Below are 25,638 nucleotides of genomic sequence, written 5' to 3' on the forward strand. Positions count from 1 at the left end.
TGTGGTATCACAAGATACTACTTCTGACTGCTGAAAGATACCCAAGATCTTGTGGTAAAGAGATAAAAGCCCAACCCATTATGCATCTTCATATTAACTACTTAGCTGCCACTGAATACTTATTACATCATACATATAGTTCAAGGAAAGCTTCTTCAATGCAAGCAAAACACTTTTGAAAACAAACCCTACAACAAACACATTGTACAAGCAACACTCTGTTCTGCGATGATATGTGCCGATATCCCAGCTCAGCCCTAGCTGCGCTTTGCCAGCCACAGAGCTGCCGCCTCATATCTTGCTTTTCCAGTCTGGAATTCATGCACTGCTGCTATCACCACTTTGTCTTTCTCCTCAATGCTCTTTTTGACAGGTCTTGTTAAAAACTAGCCAAAATGTAAGTTTGGTTTAGGCGGGCAAATTACCTCACTTGCATGAAGGCAATCACCAAGCTGCCTCAGTAAATTATAATTACAAAACCAGTAAAATAATGAGAACCATTCTCATGGGCCCATCCGAAATCTAGTGCTAGCTATGAGATATACCCCTGGCTAACTAGCACAGGTTCACCTCAGGAGGCAAAATGCACAGGATTTGAGAACACTTTTTTTTTTCTTCTGCTTTGTTTATTCTTGATAATGTCACTACATACACTTTCTTGGATTATTCCATCAACTGGACACAAAACTGCACAAGAAATGAGAACAATGATACAGAAGTATTATGTAATCAACAGAACTAGTATTTTTGCAATTAAAGCAAGAAATGGCATTAAAAAGGCCTAGATTAACAAAATACACTTCTAGGTAAGATCATTAATTACAAAAATGGGTAGTCTTTGAATTAGTGGTGCAGTTTATTTTAGCACGTGCTTCAAGATTTCGCTTAAGGCCAGCGTGATTTGCTTGTATTATTCCCCAACTAAATTAACAGAATTTACTTTGATTTAAAAAGCACTGTTTGTGCACAAATATTCAACTCCACTTGAGAGGAATGGCTTGTATTCACGGGGAAAACGTTGGAATACAATCACCTGAGATCCCTTCCAACCTGAATTTTTCTATTATCTTGACCCTCCAGGTGTTCAATTGGATGCCAATTTGTACCAGGCTACTGGGATGACTGGAGGCAGGGTCTGGAATCCAAGACCTGCATACTCCTATTGAAAATATATACCAGTTTTCATGCTAAATTTCTGATGCATGTTATGCAACAGTCAACAGTGATCAATATCAAGTCTCAAATTTGCAAAATCTGATATACCTGTATCCCATGACTCATACTGTCACCTCGGATGTGTTAGCAACAGCAGTTCAATTAACCAAAAGTGCAGAATCTGGGCCTTAATGCTATGAACTTATGTGTATTTTGAACAAGAGTACTTCTAATGAAAACTCAACGGTCAAATCTAAGTAGAGTTCTTGTATTTCCTAAGGCATCTTTAGATTTTGCTGATGATGCTATGGGTTTTGTGCATGTTTGGGATTTTCTCTTTCGTTTTGCTGGCAGGACCAGGGAAGTCCCAGGGCTGAGACTGGTGGAGAGGCAGCGTTCCCATGTACTGTACAATAGAGCAGTGCTTCCTAAAGTAGGTTATGTGAAGGACAAGCAGAAAAGCACAAGAGGGAGGGGTGACTGTGGAAAATATGGATGATGTCATCCTTAGGATGAGAAGATCTTTGAAAATATATGGCAGTGATTTATTTTCCTAGTGAGATCTATGCTTCCAAAAGTTGGGAAAAATGCAGACCTATCCCAGTGTTTCCATGTTTAACTGAATCCTTTAAACCAACTAGTTCTGGCAATGTGGACAACTTGTTATAAATGGCCACATGTTTCGCCTCTGTCTTAAGCCTATGCCCAGATGACCCATTTTGCACATTTCAACCAAGAATAAAGTGACCTCATTTTCAAAAGTGCTGAGCACCAGCTGTTCCTATTGTGTTCTGAAGCCACACTATAGGTTCCTGTTTTCAAATTCTTGACCTCAAAAGAATTTTGAGGCAGCAGAGTGATTATATGTTCTTCCACTTGCCATATGTTTATTTATTTTAGTTCAAATATAAAAGTCTTGACTAAACTACTTCCAAATCCTGAATGCTCTGAATTAGAACAAGTACTCTTACCACTGGAACGTAAGTGCAACATAAGTGAGCCACGTGATATTTAAAAAAAAATTTGTTTGCACAGAAGAATGACTAGAGTAAATGTCAGCGTATTTCAACCTTAACTCTTGTCCTTCTTTTTAATGAATGGCTTAAGAATGGGGGAAAGGTAGCATCCCAGATCATTTAGCACCTGAATTTATATTTCTGGGATGAAGTTTCTTTGCTATCTGCTGTATAAAGTTAGGTCAACGAATTCAAGATCATTTTACTACAGAGTTGTCAGCTAGTGACTTTTACACAACAAACATGCATTTGCCTCTAAATAGTTTTAAACTGTTACTTCAACATAACACTATCATCTTGGAAGCCAAAATATCACATTGCTCGTGCAAAAAGTAAACATGATTACCTTATCTCTCCCCCAAACCTTAAGGCTTCAGATCAGCAAAAACAGCAAAACAACTTACCCACAAACAACAAAATGAGCCATGCCAATGATCAGTGCACAACATTTGGTTTTGATCTTTCGATAAAGCTGGTTTTTAATAAAAAGGTAGCAAGAGAAACTCAAACTATATCCAATTTGCTACTACTTCTTGTTGCATCTTCACTGATAAGACACTCTAATTTGCATTAAGCTTGGCCTGAATGCACAGTACAGATCCCAGTAAAATGTCCTGACTAGGAGGGGGACTACTACTACTTTTGGGTGCAAGTAAACCAACCCATATAGAGAAAACACATATGTACATGCCACTTAGCAGTAAAAAAGTCATAAATATTCTCTCTCCAATTACAGTATTTTAATATTCACAGTAAGTAACTTGAAGAGCAATTGCTTGTACCCCAAAACCCAACAGGTCTTGATAGCTCACTTAGGTTGATTAGTCAGAGCTCCATTTCGATTCCCCTGTAAAAACAAATCTGGTCTTGCTTCCTGAAACCTTCAAAGCCTTCTGCTTCAAGCTCTGCCTGCATGATAGAGAGATGTGAGGGTTGGTGGCCGTCTTGGGAATAGCGACCACGAAATGTTAAGAGTTTTTGATAGTGGGGGATGTAAGGAGGGGCAAGAGTAGAACTTCTGCCTTAGATTTCCGGCGGGCAGACTTTAGCCTGTTGAAGAGGCTGGTGGACCAAGTCCCCTGGGAGTCGGTCCTGAAGGGCAAAGGAGTCCAGGAAGGCTGGACACGCTACAAAAGGGAATTGCTAAATATTCAGGAACAGGCTGTCCCAGTCTGTAGGAAGACAAGCCGTCGGGGAAAAAGACCAGCCTGGTTAAACAGAGAACTTAGGCTAGAACTTAAGGAAAAAAAGAGAGCCTATTTGCTCTAGAAGAAGGGTCGGGTAACTTGGGAGGTCTATAGGGACGTGGCCAGGTCGTGTAGGGAGAAGATTAGAAGGGCCAAAACTCAATTAGAGCTTGATTTGGCTGCTACAGTCAAAGATAACAAAAAAAGCTTTTACAAATACATCAACAGCAAAAGCAGGGTCAAGGAGAGCCTCCACCACTTGCTGAATGAGGAGGGTAGTGTAGTGTCAGGGGATGAGGAAAAGGCAGAGGTGCTCAATGCCTTCTTTGCCTCGGTCTTTAATGTCAGGACCGGTTGTCCTCAGGAGACTCGGCCCCCAGAGCCTGAAGTTAGGGATGGGGGGCGGTGTGAACCTCCCGTAATCCAGGAGGAGGCGGTTAGTGACCTGCTGTGCCATTTGGACACCCACAAGGCTATGGGCCCAGATGGGATTCACCCCAGAGTAATGAAGGAACTGGCAAATGCACTTGCCAAACCACTCTCTATTATCTACCAGCAGTCCTGGTTAACTGGAGAAGTTCCAGCTGACTGGAAATGAGCAAATGTAACGCCCATCTACAAGAAGGGTCGGAAGGATGATCCAGGGAACTATAGGCCTGTCAGCCTGACCTGGGTGCCAGGCAAGGTGATGGAACAGATCATCCTAAGTGCCATTACATGGCACATGCAGGACAATCGGGGCATCGGGGCCAACCAGCATGGATTCATGAAAGGCAGGTCCTGCTTGACCAACCTGATCTCCTTCTATGACACAGTGACCCGCTTAGTAGATGAGGGCAGGGCTGTGGATGTAGTCTATCTAGACTTCAGTAAGGCATTCGACACTGTCTCCCACAGCATCCTCCTAAACAAACTGGCTGCCCGGGGCTTGGATGGGTGGACTCTTTGATGGGTTAAAAACTGGCTGGATGGCCGAGCCCAGAGAGTGGTGGTGAATGGGGCACAGTCCAACTGGCGGCCGGTCACTAGCGGTGTTCCCCAGGGCTCAGTTCTGGGGCCGGTGCTGTTCAATATCTTTATAGGTGATCTAGACGTAGGGATTGAGTGCACCCTCAGCAAATTTGCAGATGACACCAAGCTGGGTGGCAGTGTCGATCTGCTGGAGGGTAGGAAGGCCCTACAGAGGGATCTGGAGAGGTTAGATAGATGGGCCGAGACCAACGGCATGAGGTTAAACAAGAACAAGTGCCGGGTCTTACACTTGGGCCACAACAACCCCATGCAGCTCTACAGGCTGGGGGAAGAGTGGTTAGAAAGCGGCCCGGCGGAAAGAGACCTGGGGGTGCTGATGGACAGCCGGCTAAACATGAGCCAGCAGTGTGCCCAGGTGGCCAAGAAGGCCAATGGCATCCTGGCTTCTATTAGGAATAGTGTAGCCAGCCGGTCTAGGGAAGTGATCGTCCCTCTGTACTCAGCACTGGTGAGGCCGCACCTTGAGTACTGTGTCCAGTTCTGGGCCCCGCACTTCAAGAAAGATGTTGAGGTGTTGGAGTGAGTCCAGAGGAGGGCGACCAAGCTGGTGAAGGGTCTGGAGGGTCTGACCTATAAGGAACGGCTGAGGGAGCTGGGGTTGTTTAGCCTGGAGAAGAGGAGGCTCCGAGGTGACCTTATTGCAGTCTACAACTACCTGAAGGGAGGTTGTAGTGAAGTGGGAGTCGGCCTCTTCTCCAGGGCAACTAGCAATAGGACAAGAGGACACAGCCTCAAGCTTTGCCAGGGGAGGTTCAGGTTGGACATTAGGAAGAATTTCTTTTCAGAAAGGGCTATTAGACATTGGAACGGGCTGCCCAGGGAGGTGGTGGAGTCACCATCTCTGGATGTGTTTAAGAAAAGACTGGACATGGCACTTAGTGCCATGATCTAGTTGACATGGTGTTGTCAGGGCAATGGTTGGACTCGATGATCCCAGGTCTCTTCCAACCTGGTTGATTCTGTGATTCTGTGATATAGCAGAAAGCAAAGTTGTGGGAAGGGACCTTTCCTGAAAGCAGGGTCACCGGTGGGGGGTAGAGAGCCCAGAAAAGGTGAGGGTGAAAAAGGCAGGAGGATCTCAGGGTAAAAGCAAGAAGCAAAAATGTCTCGCTGCTGCACAGATGAGATCTCATCTGAGAGAACCAGAGGTAAAGCAGATGCACTGGTAGCTCAGTCAGTGGCTTAGTCTGGCTTTCTGAAATTCTCCTCATTCTTGCTGATATTTTACAGGTCAAACTTCCTACAAACATCACAGGAAATTATCTGAAAGTTGCTGGAAAAGTGCACAGGAAAAGGTAAAAGCTTTATTTTGGAAATAACTCAGAAGAGAGCCATTCACTGACAGGACACCAATGGTCCTGAGATGTTTGGAGGTGTATTAGAGGACACCTTAAGATATCAATAAAGGAAATAAATAAAAATGCAGTCTCCTTCTCTTGGTGACACAATCTTTGAAATACAACTTGTTTCCTCAGAGTGAGGAAGGTTTGTCAGTGACATTTCGAGAAAGAATTGGCTATAAATCCTACAAAAACACAGCTTATAAATCCCTTGACATGTCAGTACTTCCAGCTTCAGGGTTCCTGAGCTATTTCTCCACTCTCACTTGCCTGGCTGCTCTTCTAAGTACCACAACTCAGCTCCTTCCAGGCAGACTCAACTCCCCTTTGTTAAACTGATGCTAAGCTGTTTCTCTCAAGAGCCAGGGGTATGATCAAAATTTCTAAAATGTCATATCGGACCTGAGGTCCACTTGACCAATGCCTGGAGAGGTAAGGCTAGAAGGGTAGTAAAAAAATCACGACATGGAAGCTGGCAAAGTACTGCTAAACATGGAAGATGGCATTAAGAAGCTACGAACCAGCACTTAAATACCACCAAGTTGCTGGGTTCCCTGCCTCTTTGGCTACAAAGAAGTACCTGCTTCTTTGGCTTCACTGGTCCCAATGTGGAGTAAAATTTAGGAATTCTGACACTGAGCTTCCTACTTATTCCCAACTGCAATGTGGGGAGTGAAAGGGAAGAGTGAAGAGAGTGTAAAGTAAAGGAAAGGAAAGGGAAACAAAGTTCACCTTCCATTAGTCAAGATGAGAAGCATAGGAACTTCAGGAGTGCTAGATTTGAAATCAAAAAGAAACCACTTAAAAGCATGTGCGCTTACCGCTAAGACCATAAAACACACACCTTCACTTATTCCGTACTGCTGATGCTTTAAGAACCACCAGAAAGCACATCCCACCTTTGACCTCCAAAGCCAGACCACAGTACTTCTGAGGTTTGCTCTACTGGTGAGCCACAGAGCATTTGCTAATGTCACATGAAGAGTTGGCTGGTCTTGTCTGATGAACTACCCTAAGAAAAGCTATAAATCCAATATTAATTTGTTCCCTAATGTTATTCCTCCATGTAAACTATAGCTGCAATCACAACAGAGACATCATTGCAAACAAGAGAGGATATAATCATGAAAGCGAGGACAAGCAATGTAAGATCCCAGCTTTTGTCGTTCACATACTAAAAGAAAAAAAAAATCTCTGCCATTTTAAACTATACAGCAAACATTAACTCTTACTTGAACACAGGCTACAAAAGCAGGTTATACTTTTTGCTCTTCACAGAACAAAACCAATACAACGAATCCATATGTACCAAGAAAGATCTGAGCATAACCATGATTTCTAGCTCTCTAAAAATAAGCCATGCCTCGATATATTCTCACTGCTGCTCCGAGCTGGTTTCAGGCAGCTTTTACAAGTATACAACACAGCAGGAGCCATGAGACATCCAACAAATGAGCTTACGTTATTCCCATCCATTCACAAACGCTTGGTCAGATAGGCTTGGTGGCAGGCCATCAGCTCCTTCTGCAAGAGGTCTCAGAGTCCCAGCACCCTGCCTCTGACCATGGGAACAGCAACCTCACTGTCATCAGAGCCCTCTGTGGCTGTGAAAGAGGTGGCAAGAGGGGGGCATAGGATTTACCCTCATATAAATATTTCTATACAAAAGACTTCCAAAAATGGTGAAGTTGAGATGCAAACGCTAAAGAGAAGGTTTAAATGCAACTAGAAACATCAGCTCTTTGCAATTAAACACATTACACTTTGGCCTTTTCCTTCTGACTACATTATTTTTGTGTCTTCAAAGACACAAGTAGTCAGGCCAAAAAAAAATACCCAAAATGCTCACACGTAAAACCCAGCTGCTTACCATATTTCATTACCACAATGACTTCAAAAATACTGAGCAATTTAAACCTGCAAGCCACTTGGCTTTAGCTAGAGATAAGTGCCTGAGATAAGAGAGGTATAATTGTTCAATGTAATACGGTAGCATGTTTTATATAAACATTTGCTAACACTGCACTTCATATATTTTGTTTCAGAGTTGTGAAATGCTGCTGAATGTTCCAACTTTATTTGTGGCCCGTTCCTTTCATATTTACACACCCAGGGTTCCCCTTGATGCTGAATTAAATAAATTATCTTACCCCAAAGCAGCAATGGGGCAGTTACGCTTTGCACCAGAGAGCAGAGCCTAGAGGTTTCCAGCATTCACCCAGCTTACTCCTTTTCACTGCTGAAGCGCCCAGGGGGAAATGTTAAAAGAATTTGTTTGTGAAGAGCTCTGAAATTGGGATTAACAAGACAAACCTTTCGCTTTTAATAAAACGCTTTGGGTTTACCTAACAGTAGTTTTTTCCATAACCTACCTATTAAGTAAATTAAATACTCTGAAGTTAGGGTCCCCATATATTTCTCGGAGACATGTTTCTAGCCTTTTTTTCTTTTGGTCTGGTTTCATGACGAAATGCGTGGTGTGACATTACTGTCTGTCTTAGCCCGGCACTATCAGTTCTTCCACATCGTAACTCTCGGACAGTATCAAGCAAATCTGAGAGAGGGGGAGCAGTCTCAATGGTCTTATGTCCCCACAAGTTTTGGTGACCCATCACAAGGTCTACTGAGGAAAGACTGAAGCCAAAGCTCAGCCATACAAGGAGACATCAGAGCACCCACAAGGGAGAGAAGATCTATGAAAGAAAGTAATGGGAAAACACAGCTCACGAAAACTTCCTGGCTTTCTTCACTTTAACAGCTACTTGTGAATAACTAGTGAGGGGGAGCCCTGCAGCCCCCTCTCAGAGAAATCTCCCTTTGAACACGTGAGTTTACCTCCTGCCTCACTCTTGCTTCACTTAAATATCAGCCTCTGGTCCAACTCCCTGCCCTCCAAACTACCGATAAAACCAATGGGAGGGACTGTCATATTGCAATGACAGCAAGGTGCAGCTCAGGATCACAGGAGGGAAAAGTAAACTCTACGGTGTCACATCACAGCATCTTTCCGCAAGGCATGACATCTTACCACAAAATCTGGCACCCTGCCCTGATTTTAGGATTACCTGCAAGTAATACTGAGCAAGTACCACATTAGGCTCCAGTTCTTCCCCTTCCCTCACCTACATGCTTTTGACCTAAGGGCCCCAGGGTCTTCCCCTTCACCTCCACCTGAGCACCAAGAGCTCTAGGTCCACATTCGCCCCTTGTGCAAGCAGGGGATCACCAGCCTACACGCACATGCAAGACCAGACTGAGCTCACTGCTGTCACAGCACTAACGCTGTTCATTTCAATGACACTACTGCAAAGATACAGTATTACTAAGTGTGAATATTCCCCTTTAAATCAGATAATTAGGAATAAACCAGCACCACTAACGAACGGAGTACTAAAGACTGCTGATTTTCATACTGCAAGTGATCCTTGGTCTTCCCTGACCATCATCAAGTGAAGTCCAATTTTGGTGCCTGGCTCTCCGTCTAGAGAAATTATTCTACTTTTGCCAGCAATGGCCTTGCTTTTGTTCTCACACTACAATAAACTACTAACAACTCAGTTAAAAATCAATAGAATTGCACTGGCATACAAAGAAGAATCTGACCCCATGGTCTATCAGGTCATTTTCAATAATCTTACAATTAGAGAAGCCACATTAAACCTTTGACCTTTGCTGTTGCTTCTAGATTAACTAATACAGATTAAAAGTACACACTTTTTTCAAGAGTTCACAAAATAAAGGCTTTAGAACCTGTAAGGAACATTTGATATGTTCTTATTGAGCACTAGAATTTAAAATGCTGAATTTTTTAGTATGTAATATAACTTCAGACTCTAAAATCATCTACTTTGGAGTTACTCTGATTAAGTACTCGCTAGATGGTCAGATGAGATCATGGACTGGAGTGGACAAAAAAAAAAAAAAATTAATCTCCTGTGAGAATCTCAGGGCTACAATGGTGGTTAACACTACTTCTGCAGATGAAACAAGAAGTGACAAATTCAACGACTGCCGAGAGCGAATTCTTAAAAATTTTAAATTGAATTCTACTACTAAAATTTGATCACTTTTCTATCATTTTTACTGTTGTGCATCCTATTTTTTCTACCATTTGCATTGGTTTTCCAATGTTATATTTTAGTCTTGCTAGGAAACACGTCTGCAACATCAATTACAATTACTAAGGGCACACGTCTAAATTAAACAACTGCAAATATACACAAAGCATAAACAAAATACACTCATGTTGGTATACAATATAGCCTCCCCAAATATAATATATGAAATGGATGTGCTCTGATGCTATATTAAACAAGTACAATATAAAAACTTCAGTAGAAGGGTGGAGATTAAAGAGAGCAGTCTTAAAAAGAATGTAAGTATAAGGTAAAATTATATATAACCTATATAAATATATTATACCACTTGGCATGTGAAGTAAAGTTATATTGCACATACACAGGAAAAAGACGATTCCCATGAGTGTCACCGAATGTGTACACAGTGTCCCTTGGCATGACACTCACACAGAGCAGGGCTGGCATTGCTGGGCCACCACATGCCTGTGCCAGATCACACCAGGAGAGACGAAGAGCTGCCACATGCAGTCGTCTCCATCCACGTTTACACAACACACCTGAAAAATATTTCCGAAAACACATTTCTGTGGTTCTCGTCTATGAATCAACAGGGCTGGGGGACATACCTTGGATGCATGTTTCAGCAGCTCTGCAGAGAGATGATGGTGACCAGACAGGTATTCAGCTCTATGCTCTGCCACTGTTTTCAAACGCAGTCTATTTGCCGAGCACATGGATGGCGGCAGTTCAGGCCCAGATGCAAATCCAGATATGTGGATTTTAAAACCTGCACAGCCCAATTTACCAGCCTTCAGAGACGCTGAACATTTGGCTCCTGCGAAAACCAGCGCTTTCACTGAGACATCCAAGATGTCACAAGCTCAGGAAGCCATGCTGGAAAGTTACATCCTTTAGCTATTAGCTGAACAATTACCTCTCACCCAAGATTATTCTTGTGAGTCAGACAACGCCTTCAAAATAAGGAAGGGGGATACCTTGGAGACATGAAACATCAGGATCCACTTCTGCAGTATCTTCTCAGGAGAACTCTGTCTTGAAACAGCAGTTCTGCCTGATTAATCAGTGGAAGACTTGGAAACGAGTAACGTCTTGGCACCAGATCCTGCTTGCAACATGAATCAGGAGTTGACATTTTTGGAATGTCAAGAGTTGATACAACAAGAAACTCCTGCTTAATGCAAGCCTTTCATCTAGGCATCTGTCACCTTCAAGATGAGACAGCTCAGGATTCAGAGGGGAAGGAAAGGGAGGAACTAAGGGGATAAAACTAACTGAAAGAAGGAGTAAGTGGAATCACAGAAATAATTAACAAATGCCTCTTTTATGACCTCACAACCTATCTTATGTAAACGGAGAGCCTGTGATGATGTGAACACTATTCATATCCCAGTTACAGGAATCTGGAATTTGTGTGTGTTGTACTTGGAGAGAGGGGATCGATGTTGCCTCTTGACCTAACAGTAGCTGATCCATTGCTCTTCCACCACCAAAAATACCAAGAGCCTCAAAACCTTCTTCATATGTGCATATATTCCCCACTAGTGAGAAATACTGCAAAACAGGACAGCATGAGACCCATGAGATTCAAGTTTAGTACTGATAATGCACACAACACAGGGCTGCCACAGGGCAACTCCTTGTACACAAAGTGAGCAGTTGTCACTCCCCTAATACTCCCACAGTTACCACAGAGTATACTTGCATGAGAAACCTGTTAAGGATTACTAAACAAACCTTATTGCCTGAAACAGCTGGAGGCAGGGAAGCACGCTGGGGAAGTACCACACACACTTGCTCTCTTCCTCCTCTTCCCTGGGCACCTGTTTGTGGTCATAGCTGGACACAGCAGAGTGGGCAAGACAGACCTGGGTCTTAATTGGTATGGCCACTCTTAGGTTCTCACTTGTGAGAAAATTTTCCATACTCCTTCCAGCTCTTGCTGGAAAACCATCATCCAAAACTGTCATTGCATAGCAATGTATACCACAGTCGTTTTGAGATATTTTTTTTTCCCTCCTTGCTGGTCTTCCATAATAAAATAGCCCTCCTAATGTTATGCACAGCGGTCACACACATACATCCCTTTAGGAGTACACAAAACCCAGGTGAAATACTCTGATCTGAAAAGTTGGGTTTGAAGCTAATTTGCCACCAGAGATAAATGACAGTTTCAAAGGGCAGCTGTGCCGCCAGACAATTTTGCCACACCTAGTATTGACAGAGCTTGGTTTGACACCAACCCGCGAGTAAAATCCAACAGTCAACATCATTTTGTATGCTGTAGCACTGCTTGAAATACATCGTCCTATTCAACCATCCCATTAACTACTGAATTACAATGACACAAGCAGGTAAAGCTTTTTTCCTCAACTTTTTTAACTTACCTTTTTATTATTTAACTCTAAATGCAAGCTACAGTAAGTACAGCTTCATTTCACCTTAGTACATTTCTTGAAGATGTCAAAAAGGGAACCATGAAAAGCTGAGTGCACTGTATCGCTGCGTGCCTATTGCTCTATTTGGAACAATCAGCACAGGGATGAAAACTGAATGAGATTATCATCTGGTAGGCAGAAAAAAAGTTGTATCAATTATTAGCCTTTGAAATGAGCTCAGAGATGTGCAAATGAAGGAGCAATGGTCCTGATTTAAATCCAGCGTGTTGAATGACTTAAATTGAAATCTAAGGGTGAGCTAGGGAAGCGTACTTCTCGTAGCCAGGATGCAGGAACACAAGCCTGCTCTGGCAGAACAGCAACTCTGTCCACCACTCCTCTTTTTGTTCGCTGCCATCACCCCTGTCCTTGTTTCTGGTAAGCCTGCCCCAGTTTCTCCAGCTGTCCAATCTTTGGCCCTTAGTCACAGGCAGACTTCAATTAAAAGGGAGAATTACTCAGCAGTTACAGCTATGCCCTCCTCAAGCCTTTCCAATTCCCTGATGTAGGCAAAGAACATGTGCAAGAGAGATCGCTGCGTGCATCGTTCAGGGAAGCAGCACTGCTGGGAGCTAAGGTTTCCTACCTGAACAGTCAACCAAAAATTTGTGCACTTTTCCCACTAAAGGATGGAATCGGACCCCTGGGGACTTACCGTGCGTTCTCATGTATAACCGTTAGCACACATGCACAGAGCACAGGTTTACAACATACAAAATTTAATAAACTTACATAAGCTATGCTTTACTGTGCTGCACAGGGCAATATGGCAGAACACGTATCTGATGAAAAGTTACTGCATGTGGCTCTAAAACACCTTACACAGCTACTTCACCCTCTTGTGAAAAGAGGCAGTTAAGAACGTGGTTTTTAAAATGAGGTTTCCAAAAGATGCATCAATTTTATACTCATAGTTATTGAAGAATATTTCTGCAATTCAAATAATTATACAGACTGAACCTAAGATTGACTCAAAGGAAAACACCTCGTGATTTTAGGAAGAAAAACCAAAAATCTGCAAAACGTTTCATTTAGAGATGGCTATATCTCTTTCCAGAGAAATTCTAAGAAGTTGTTCAGAAACTGAGACTTCATTAGAGCTGGCTGGAAAAAAAAGCAGAAAACCATTTTTTGCTTCTGTGTTCTGTGAAAATATTCCAACCAGATCCATTCCTATGCAGACATCCCATGCAAATATGATTTCAAGATTTCACTCCTGAAATTCACTGCCTATGGAAGGACACTTGTCCCATACAGAAGCCCAAATGATTTTCACTGAGCCCTGGTCTCACCGTACTTCCATACAGTGATCCTATTGACTAAGTGTACCCATACATACCACTCCCCATAATTTCCCTAAGTTTTTTCATAATTTCCATCACAAAGCAATATAACATGTACAACTGTAAAACACTTGTATCTAAAGAGCAAGAAAGTAACTACATCCATCCACAATGAAAAGCAGAGACTAAAGACCTAAATATTCCCCAAAGACGGATTTCCTTTGTTCATAATTTTGGACTGTAGTGCAAAGGGAGGGAGTCAGTGCATGGACAAACAGCAGCGAGCAGTGCTGCTCCCACCTGTGATCCCACCTCTCAGTCAGTAACCTACCCTGAAGTTAACACCAGAGGATGAGGGATCACTTGGGCCTTGGGTGAACTCTCCACTGCCAGTGCTATCTGCCTTACGTCTCTCAAAAGAGATGTGCTGCAGACGTGCCCAATTTACACGTGGGGGTTGCAGCTGTTTCAAACTTAATGTTCAAGCCAATAAACCTTTTCCTCTGAAGTTTTTGTTCCCTCTACTCATCCAGCCAGCCACGCAGCATTTACACTTAAAAGCACACAAATCTTAAGAAAACCTTGTAAAAAATATTTCCGTTTCACCCTGTTTAAAAAAATATTTAGTTTAAGGTTTACCTACAGTAAAACAAGGTCACTGTATGATCCAAGAATGAGAGCAGAATTTAGAACATCCTATGAAGATTGGTACTTTGCTCTAAAACGCTATGAAAATTTAAGAGGCAAAGTACCACAATGGAATTTAGTACATCATCTTTACTGGCTTATAAGATAAATGGTCCAATTTATGGCATTTAAAACATTATTACATATGGTCAGAAGTTCATCTTCTGAAACTAGGTCACAGGTCATCAACAGGAAATTCATAGGAAATTATTGAGGAAATTAAAAGAACATAAATGGGCAAGAAAACTAGTTTATATAATCTAGGTTCTCCCAGCACAGCTTCCTGTGTTATGATAAACCCAGCTTTCTTACTGAACTTTGCCTTTTCCAGGCCACATGAAGTAGGAATTTCTGAATTGTCTATTATACTCTTCAGGCCTCAAAATGTTGAGGTCAAATTCACTACAAAGGGCCATTCATTTTTTTTCGTTAAACAATACAGCTGGGAAAGAAAACAGTAGCTGGAAAAGGTGTTTTGAGACCATTAAATGCAGATTTCTACTCGCTATTGTCATCTCAAGAACGGGTGCGTGAAATGCTTCATGGACACACATACCACACCGAGTAGAGTACCCAAGGACACGCATACCACCTTGAGTACAGCGCCCAATCTCAAGAAGAGATGCTCGTATTGCTTCAGTTCCAGCATCCCAGCCAAATGGCAGCTGCATTCTCCGTCACATTTAGGCAGATGACGATTACTGTCCAGGAGTCAGTTCTACTCTAATGTTACACATACTTTTCAAAATAAAACCCCTGGTCAATAAGGCATAAGGAAGAGAGAGGGCTGCAGTTCATCTAGGCTATCTGGACAAATTTTGTAAACAACCACTGCTAAAGAGAAGCAGTTGCTGCTTAATCGTTTCAGCTGAAAGCTAAAACATGCAACGTACTGCCTAGCCACCAATACCTCTAATGGATCACAGAGAAACAAAAGTTATCAGTAACTCTGCAAGACAGATACAAAATGAAAGACTTGCAAGATGCCTCTGCTGTCTCCTTGCTACTGTCATCAAATAAAAAGGCCTGGTATAAATACTATCAACTTCTCACTCATTCTTTTTCACAACGTCTCACTCATTCTTTTTCACAACGTCGGAAATCCATGTGCAACAAACAAGCCACCCCTACCCTCAAGAATCATAGGTCCACATAAAAGTCCACAAATCAAAAGCAGTTCCTCAAATAAATTGTTCATTCTTCCTCTTTTCTTCGTCTTCTGCTTTCACACCCTGTCAGATCCCATAAAACCACTGAGATCACAGAGTCACAGAATGGTTTGGGTCAGAAGCAACCTTAAAGCTCATCTAGTTCCAACCCCCCTGCCATGGGCAGGGACACCTTCCACTAGACCAGGTTGCTCAAAGCCCCATCCAACCTGGCCTTAAACACTGCCAGGGAGGGGGCAGCCACAACTTCTCTGGGCAACCTGTTCCAGCATCTCACCACCCTCACAGTAAAGAATTTCTTCCTAATATCGGGTTTTTTTCAACACCACAACTTGACATTTCTAAAAATTGTGCATTTGTAGCTATTGCCTGCAGACAGCGTTTCCCACTGAAGTAACAAGAACCTCTCCTATACTTTAAAAATTATAGGAATCACATCATCTACGATTTGATGAAAAACAGAACTATCTTTGGGTTGTGAGGAGTTGGTTGACAAGGCAGAAGTGACAACAGTACTGAATAACAATCATTCCACATGATTTACTGCTGGTATTATAAACAGGCTTTCTTTTTCAGCTTGCAGCAAGGCGAGATGGAAAATTGTTATGAACACCGTGGCATCCAAACGTTGATCTGAATGCAGGATTTCACTTGCAGAACGAGGACTGCTCTGTTCACACTGAATACACCTATTTTTGGATGTTCATTCTTATCCACCATTACCAACCCAAGGCCTGTGTTGAGAGAGGACCTTTTTTGTGATTGGCAATATTACATACAAAATAAAGGAGACAGTTCTCATACTGAACAGATTACTATCTAAGTGTAGGGAACTCCAGAAACAGTTAACGGTGCCCCAGGAAAACAAAGATGACCACTGACACAACCCCTCACCTCCTGACTTTCAAACCCAGTGATCTTTATCTCTCTTTGGAAGAAGGAAAAGGGAAACTTGCTCTCCTTTTTATAATGAATTCAAGCTGGTCGAAAATCAAGTTTTCTTGTTTCGGTTACCTTTTGCAGACTGCTTAAAAGCTGCCAATAGAGCCCAGGGTTCTGTCTGAACTAGACTGCTCTACCCACTCCATCATGCTGCATGCCCAAATATGCTTCCTGTAAAGCCAGGCCTTCCTTTCTTCTTTTTCTCTTTTTTTCCCCCCTCTCCTCCACAGTCTATTTGAGCAAGATAATTCCAGCATCTATATGTCATCCAAGAGTGAGATACAAAACAGCATCAGTAGAGCAGCCAACTCAATAAATGTGCTGAAAAAAGCAAGCCAGTAGCTATAAACAACTTTCATACCCCCCTCATAGCTACAGGCAGTCACTTGGGAGCAACAAATGCTGGCTTGGGAGAGTTTTGCAGCTTCAATATTCAAGCATTTTCCCTAGGACTGCTCTGGTTGCCATTGGCCTTGATACCAAAAATTATTGCAAGGACAAGTACAGAAGCACACAGTTTCCTGAGACTTTTAGAGAAGCTTTTAACCCTCGTCTCCACTTCCTGTCCTCATATTTAATCTACCTAGAAAAAAAGACCTGTAACTGAAGGTGTCCTGGTTAAGCTCAGGCATTCAGGTCTCAGTTTCAGTGGTTACTACTTCTCTTCCTTTTTCTGGTGAAAATTAAACCCAAAGGTTAGGTAGAGTTGCACAAAGTATTCCTTATACCTTTGTATATCTTTGTACTTCTTACAAAGGGCAACCCGTATTTCTAGGCTCAGATTTACATCTACTCCACCAAAAACATCTAATATCCAGTTTTGATAATTTAATGGTAGTTTTATAATTTAAAATAACATAATGTATCATGCTTTTCAAGGGGAAAAAAAACACAATTAATGTTGTATTATTTAGCAATTCTTACAAAAGTTCTAAATTAGCTGACAATTTTTGATCATGGCCTTTAACACTGTCTGACTCCTCCCAACCACGTAAAGGCATGCTCAGGAGGAGCCAAGAGTAATTGTATCTGAAAATTTTTTTCAGCACTGCTTTACTTGAATCACAGCCCAGCGTTTAGGTGACAGGATGCTGATTTGGTTTTAACACTGTTCACAGAGATATTCTACAACCTACTACAGGTTATGAAGCAGCATCACACTAAAGAAGGTCCCCAGAACACTGAAAAGAAACTCACAATTTTTGGAGGACTTCTATAATGTGCTTAGCAAAATATCATCTTTTTAGCCTTCATACCTAACTGTACTTATACCTCTTTATACTGTGCAAAGAACGTTACAAAGATGGTAGTTTACTCTGGGATGAACTCTCCCGCATACAAATGAAGGCCTATTGTTGCTCACAACTGAGCAGGTCACTGGGCTAAACCAAGGTGATCTGCAAAATCCTCACATTTCAGCCTCCGCCAACAAGTAACGCATTTTGCAAAGATGTGGCTGCTATTCAATTCCAAAATGGCAAGATATTCAACACCCTTCAGGTTTATCAAATGTTGCCAACCAAGACAAGAGTATAACTTCTACACCTGTGAAAGACTGGGAGCTATTTGTCATGAATCAGTACTGTCTTTGTTCTGAACCCTTGTCTATTCTTGAAAGAGGAGCTTTCTGTATCTTCAGTAGGCTATCATGATGTCTAGTGTGCATATAACAAATTACTTCAACCACAGGACTACTCGAAAACACTCCTGGAAATGTATTCAGACTCAGACTGACACCTCTGCGCAAACACCAACGAGATGACATCCTTTGGTGACCTGATCCTGGAGCACCTCTGTGCACCCCGACCTGGCCAAAGGTCCAGGCAAACCAGCAGAGAGAACATGGGGGCTTTGAACACAAGCAGCAAAAGAGTCTGTGGAGGAAAAATAACCTGAAACTTAGCCCTGCAGGGATGAGCGCTTTGAACTGAGACAGAAACACGAACAGGTCTAGGTAAGATAGGCACACACAGAGAGTTCTGTTTCGTTCTTAGACTCATTCCTCTTTGATTTTACTTCTGATGTCACGAACAAAAAAAGCCACTCTGGATCCCCTTCCTCATAGGTCACAGCAGCCAAGAAGAACAACAGGTACTCAAAGGCAGTTTGGTCAGCTGAATGCACAAGTAGTACAGTGGACACTGTCCATAGCTTGGTCTAAAAGTGAAGTCATGGATATGCAGAAAATGTCTTGGTATCTGGTGGGAAACAACCAGGCACGGAGACAGTGGCGTAACACATAGGCATGGGCACAGTGCTGTGCATGAGTTAATACTGCACAGGCAACCGCAGGAGTGAAAACCAGGGTTCTGCAGAAGGAGGAGAGAAATTGTCTTTTGTACTCTTTTAGGCAAGATACCAGGGGGAAAAATGAAATGAGCTAGAAACTGTGCAAAAATGACTGGTCCGTGAACTTGGACCAAGTCTGTGGTCTGAAGAGAGAGCACACTTAGACCCTCTCCCCAGATCAGGATGCAGTGAAAGTTCCTATTTCTCTGTCAAGGTGAGTGGACGCCACAGAGGCCAAAAGGGACTGGAGGGCACAGCGAGCCCAGGAGAAGCTTCCCAAGCAGTAAAGCAAGCATAGCCCCCGAAGTAACTGAATGGAGTGACCCACTTGGGGCTCACTAGGTCAGCACAGGCTGAAGCAAAGGAAACAGGGCAGGAGCCAAGAGGCAAAGCTAGCCCTGCTAGCCACTGACACCTGCACACTCTCAGTTTTTCCTGTCCCATTAATAGGTCTGGCCTAAGACAGCCTAAAACTACTCAGAATGCAGGGAAGCAAAGAGATCACATTACTGTTAAGCAGATGAATTGGAAGATGTTTCTAAATACCACACTGAGAGAGAAAGAAGGTGATGCAATACTGATTATTCCATTAAATATTAATTACAATACAGCTACTTTCAAGCTAGAACATATTCCTTTAGATAATTGAATTAGGGATAGGAGAACTGAACGAGCTTCAAGGCTTTGCATGTATCTTTCATTTCTCAATTACATTAAACTGAATTCTTCAGATCATGCACGGTTATCTCCAAATATTAATTTTTATTAGAGTTAGAATTTCAAGCTTAGAAAAAAAAGAAAGATACTCAGGACTCTCAAATTTGCTCAAATGACTCCCAAGATCCTTCTTACAGTTCAAGGAGGCTGAAGACAGAGTCTTAGACCCTCCATCAAACGTCCTTGAAACAGAGAATGAGGGTATCTTTTCCTCCTACAAATGTTAATTTGCACAGAGATACCATCAGTTGGATAGCAGTGCTACATACTTCTCTCCTTTCCCTTCTGCTTCAACTTGGTAATCAAACTCCAGTAACAGTAGGGCAACACCAAAACTGAATTTTACCTTTCAACTTTGGAGCACTGAAACCTCTGCAAGGAAATTTTATAGCACAGAGCAATAAAGTAATTGCAAACTTTTCAGAAGGTAACCTTCAAATAAGCGTGCTCCAGAATTAGTTTTTACTGTTGTAGAAAGCTCTTCAGACATTCCTTCGTGCTGCGTGTGCTAGACTGTTACCCTATACCACCCCCATCTCAAACTGACGCATTACCTCCAACACCAAGATCTCCAATTAAAATAGCTCAAGAAAGGCTGCAGAAAAAAGTATTTATTTTCAGAGCGCTAGTTAGTTCTGGTAACATTTAATGCCTGGGTCAACCACAGGGTGCAGTTCTTCTCTCTGCTAGAACAAAATCCAAAATCCATTTGCCTTTGTTGTTTAGGAAGGAAAATAGAAAAGCAAGAAGCTTCCAATGTTTCAAAAGCTATACATATTATTTCGTGCGACTTTTTGGAGCCCCCCTAAGCTTCAGTAAGTTTTATCCTGCTTGGCAGTTTCATATGATTTCTTTATTTCCCTTCAATTAAGCAGCAATTTATCAATTACTTCAAGCGTATTTCCCCTTTTTCAGTAATGTGTATGAATTTTATTGGATTCAAACTTTTCAACATCTCTTTTCATGCAAGGTCAAAGCTCTACATTGTTGTAGTTTTCTTTTTCAGTGTTCTCTCTCCAAGTCAGCCCTCCACTGGGAAATTAATATTCCGCATGAACAATGAACTCCTTGCATGGCCTTTGAACCTAGTGGTTGCTAGGAGGTCTAAAGAAACCCTGGAGTACGGCCGATTTAATAGCATGTATCAAGAGATTATTCAGCAGTAAAAATGTGTGATTTTCTAAATTCCCTACTTTTTTTCCTCCTTACTTCCATCTCCCTTCATCTGTCAAACAAGCTTTAAATTTCAGATGAATTGCATCTGCATCAATTTTCTGCAATTATGGGCAGTTTGTTCCCAAAGTATTGAAAAAGTGACTGCCAGCCACCAATGCTGCTTCTAATCAAGCAAATACCAAACTGGTCCCTACTCAGTTTTACTGAAAAGGCTGCTTAAAATTGCGTGTGCTCCACCACTCTAGCATGAGGTTTGCACTTCCATTATAAAACAGGGTTCTGCTTAGAGACTGTATTTTCCCCAAATAAAACACCACAGCATTGACTGCAACAATGATCACTCAATATTTCTCTGTGCTGAAAGAAATGTCCGTATATATGATTCTCCATGCCCCACTCAGGCATACTGAAATATCAAGCTTTCAAGCTTGTTAGCATCTTACTGTAGGCCGTTTGACTGTCTGCTTTTTCATATTTCCCTAAGCAGAGTAATCGAGGCAAAACCCCAAGGTTTCTTTCCCACCCTTCACCCCCAGCCCAAACAATTCGGCATTTAATTAAAAAAGAACCACAACAATGCTAATGGTGATGAGGTTAAATGGTTGGATAAACACAACGCAGCCCTCTGAAAAGCCCATGTGTTTCGGGACACTTTCTCCCCTACAACATTCTGGGTGACAAAGAACATATTTGTATTCCTGATCCCCACAACTTTTAAGCCAGAGGACTTCCTATAGATTTCCTGCAAGGAAGAGAGTTTCCTTCAGATATTGAGAAGTGTCTAGATACAGTAGCCATTCCTCCCAAAACTAATATTTGGAAAGGCAGTGGACAAAGATCCTTTAAAACTAAATGAATGTGGAAACTATCCCTCAAGAGAGAACAATTGCATTTCAAGCTAACAGCCTACGAAGTTGTTGTTGTGTTTTTTTTTTTAAAAAAAAAAACACCACCAAAAAAAAACACAAAAAAACCCACTCGATGATTTTAATTTTCAATATATTCTCCCTCCAACAACTTTAGCAAATTACTCAAACTAAACATGACATTTGTCCTTCATCTTCAGCTGTTGCCATTGAAATCAACGTGCTGTATATTCATAAACGTGGTATTCTGGGGGTCTGGAGATTACTTTAAAAGATTTATAGCAGGTTACAAATCTACATGTCTCCCCCCGCCCTAAGGACACAAGTATCTGCCAAAAAACGCAGGGTGACACATCTGATTCTGCAGATCGCTGCTGTTTGAGTGCCTGGTTGGATTGTACCAATCTTGCCAAGATAAAGCTTTTACAGAGCCAGACTGCTTCCCTGAAGAATCAAAAACAAACAGAAAACCACACCGCTTGGCACAAAACTCTCACGTGAGCTCCTTCTCTTTTAAATATGGGCTTCCACACTGAAAGAAAGGCCTTAAAATACCGGCTTCAACAGAACTGACACAGCTATCTTACAGTGGGAGTATCAGGATGTTCACACAGACCAACAACCATCTTCGCAGTATGGACAGATTTGGCTTTCCAGCCACTTTCAGGTCCTGCAGCACCAATGAAACAAAACAACCCCTCCACCACCACTCTCCTCTTCTTCAGCTGTTCAAGCATAAATTATCCTTGTCATTTCCTCTCAATATGTGGCTTCCCAGGAAAGGGAAAAATCAGAGCAGCTATTGCCAAAACAGCACAATGTACTTACACAGAAAGATTTTTCAATAAAATGCATATTATTTCCCTTGTGCTCGGGCGTTAAAGAATGAACAGTCATGAGACATTTTTAAAACATGCGAAACCAATCCTGACTAAAGAGATATGGTTTTTAGGGACAGAGAGGAAAGTGAGCATATAACTGACAACCACAATCTTTGGCTCAACCTTTGCACAGAAATGAGGGGGGACAGGGCACAGGGGTGGAAACGTTTTCAGTAATGCATAATAAATACCTTCGTTTTCTCCCTCTCCCTCTTTTTCTCCTTTAAAGGAATCTGCCTACTCAACCTAAATTGAACGTCAGAGGGAAAACATGCCTTCATGATAAACTGGAATTTGCCATCATAGTAATGAAACGTTATGACCAATCATCACAATAAGCAGGCAGCAGAACAACAAAGGAGGTTCCCAGGATTTTCTGCCCCCGGCCCCCTCCCCATCAGCATTTTCCCAAGTCTTTCGGGTGTTTATGAAATGTCTAAATTCCAAGGCCATTAAGATGCATTTCAGGATGGAGCAGCTTCCATTAGCAGCACTGAGGTATTCCGAAATCACACCAGCACTCCGTCGGAGGCCAAGCCTCTCCCTGATGCCTGCCTTTCCCTACGCTGTTTTTTTGTTTTGTTTGCGCTCTCTCTTTCCCATGCACAAACATGTTGGTGCAATGTCCATTATTTCCCTACGGCCTCGCTTGAAAGCAATCGACAGATGAATATACATGCACGTGTGTGTGTTCCCCCACATACACAGGTCTGGTCTCCTACATCTCAAATAACAAACGCAAACGTGTTTACAGTCATTTTCACCAAAGTGTGCTTTGCCATTGCAGAAACATGCCGCTGAAACCCCGAGAGCCTGTAACAAGGCAAGAGCGTTTGCAGTCACAGGTGACCCTTTTCCTTCCCAAAATGGAAAAACACGAAAGTCCGATGAGTTAACTAGAGTTAACTGCATTAAAAGGGGAATGTGTGGGGCAGCAGTAAACACCCAGCACATGCTTTTACGCGCAAAAGGAGCAAAGGGCTCCATGCTCTGTGCACCCAGTCATTTTTATGTCCTTCCACGACACAGAGACGCGACCGTTTCTCTCGTGCATTTATTTCACTCGACTAACAGATTTTAAACACCATATTGCAAGGGCCCCGCTGTGAATCTTGCGGAGGTACAAAATGGTGGATGTATGCTATTTTTTTTTTTGCATTATTCATAACAACTTAGGCTCCCCTCCGTACCCACCAACACAGCCCTCCCGGCCAGACACGCATCCCGCACCAAGCCTCGCAATAAAGCTCGCTCGTACACACAAATCATGTTACAGACCTGATGTCATGTAGCCCCGTGATGCCTGGGAAATAAAAGCCTGTGGGAAATGTTTGTGCAGCCGGTAGTCCTTCTCGCTGCGGGACCTCATGCGGTCTGAGGCCCGGTCGGAGAAGTCGGAGCTAGGCCAGGCCCGCCGCAAGGTCGTACTCCGCGTCTTCTTCATCCTGAGGGCGCCCCAGCCTACTCCTCCCGCCGCAGCATGGGTCAGGCCGACCGCCTGGCCGGAGGCGCGCTGCCTGGCATCAGCCGAGCGCGGGCACCGCCGGCGCGCAACCTGCGCGCATCTCGCCGCTCCCTCTTCTAGGGCGCCAGCCGCAGGTCCCTTCCTTTTTTTTTTTTTTTCTTCCCCCTCGAATGATCCAATTTTACACACGTCCCACAATGCATTACACTTCATTTGCAATCGGGCCGGCTTACAGCTCCCAGATTCGCGTGGAGGAAAGGCACGTTCTGTGGCTTCTCAGGCAAAAAAAAAGGGGGGGGGGAGCGGAGAGGGGATGGGGACGAGAGATGTGCAGCGTGGGAGCTCGGGGGTCCCGAACAATGGCCCGATTCAGCCCGGCCGTGCTTAGCCAACTGTGAGCCGCGACACAAAAGGCCCAAACAAATGAGGAAAAAAAAACCCGGCCGCCAGTTGCGACCTCGACCGCGGCGCGCCCGGCGCTGAGGCGGCAGGCGGCAGGCGGCAGCTCCCGGCGCGGCGGGAGGAGCAGCGGGAGGAGAGAGGAGAGAAAGAGAAGGGAGGAGGAGGGAGGGCCCGCAGGCGCCTCTCCCGGCACCCGGACCGGCGGAAGGAGCCGCGACCCCCGCCCCCGTCACCGCCCCCCTCAGGCCCGCGGCGCCCGGGCGGCCGGCAGCGCCCCGCGGCCCCTAGCAGTGTCGCGCCTCGCCATGGCCGATCCCGACACCCGCCCGCCTGGCCCCGGGGCTGGACTCCCGCCGGCTCCGCGCTAGGGGCAGCCGGCGCGGGGGGCGAGGCCGCCGGAGAGGCCGCTGCCAGCACCGCCCGCCTGCCGGGCCCGCCCGCCGCCCGCTCTCCGCCCCGCCGCGCCGCAAACAGCTGCTGCCGGAGCGCAGGGCGCCGCGCCGTTGCCCGGGCTCATGCTAGTCCCGGCACGGCCTGCGGGTCCCGCCGGGCTCCGCGCTCCCCCGTGCGGCGCTGGCCGGGGCACGGGCCGGCTCGCAGGCACCCCCGTACAAAGCCCCATGCGCCGCGGGGGGACGGCCCCCTCCCGCCCGCTCCCGCTCCGCCTCCTTGCCGTCCTTCCTTCCTTCCTTCCTTCCTGGCGGTGACTCTCGCGGGGGAGCGGCGCAGTCGGGGCCGGGCTGGGCCCGGGCGGAGGGAGGCGGGCGCCGAGCGCGGTGCGTAGCGCCGGGCACTCCGCAGCACCGGGCTCCAGGCACCGCCCGCGGCAGCCAGCGGGGAGGGGACAGCGGCGCGAAGGGGCGGAAGGGTAGGGCGCCCATGGCCGCAAAGGTCCCCGGGCCTCGTCTCCCGGCCCCTCCGGGCAGCGCTGCCGGCCTGGGCCAGCCTCGGGGCAAACGGATACAGCGGAGGGAAGGGGACCGGGAGAGATTTGTACCCTCGGGGCACTCCTGCGAGAAGCCGGCGGGGTTCAGCCATGCATCCTCCCTCGGTGGCACCTTCTTTCCCCCTTGCTCCTGAAGAGCCGCCGCTTCGCGGCTCTCCCCAAGGGGACCTGGTCACCCACACCACCACGCTAAAATAACACTGCACCCCGCAAGGACACCCGGCCCAGCCACCTCGCCAGCGGGAAGGAGGTCGCCCACCCTTTCACCCGTGGCGCGCGTCTGTGCCCAGGGCACCATCTTGAACAGGGCCAGGCCGCCAGGGAAGGAGGGTTTGACAAACTCCTGGTAACCAAAACTGCGCGAAGGGACTCGGTTCCTCCTCCACGAGACAGCTTTGAGCACGCTTGGCGTCAGGTGGTGCCAGTGTTACCGGCAGAGCCAACTGCAATGCAGGGATTTGAAAACATTGCCAATAAATTACTTACATGTACATTTTAATAATTATTTAACCTCTCTTAACTGTGGGTTGTGTCACATTTCTAAGAGCAT

At 44.4% G+C, this 25,638-nt stretch overlaps 1 protein-coding gene across 4 annotated transcripts in view; it reads right to left on the reverse strand.

Moving 5' to 3' along the window:
- Nucleotides 1–25,638, reverse strand: part of STOX2 (storkhead box 2) — a 152,834-nt gene that overhangs the window by 53,244 nt on the left and 73,952 nt on the right. For 3 of the 4 annotated variants that reach the window (XR_011048424.1, XR_011048425.1, XM_068403724.1), the window contains exon 1: nt 23,554–24,317. The exons of the other annotated variant lie outside the window; for it this stretch is intronic. Coding sequence is in view for 1 of the 3 variants with exons in the window: in XM_068403724.1 (XP_068259825.1) it covers nt 23,554–23,953 (400 nt within the window). In the remaining 2 variants the exon portion in view is untranslated. Of the gene's footprint in view, nt 1–23,553; nt 24,318–25,638 lie in introns of those variants that run through there. 4 annotated transcript variants of the gene reach the window in all.

The sequence above is a fragment of the Nyctibius grandis genome, chromosome 6 (assembly GCF_013368605.1).
Source record: "Nyctibius grandis isolate bNycGra1 chromosome 6, bNycGra1.pri, whole genome shotgun sequence".
NCBI classification, from domain to species: Eukaryota; Metazoa; Chordata; class Aves; order Nyctibiiformes; family Nyctibiidae; genus Nyctibius; species Nyctibius grandis.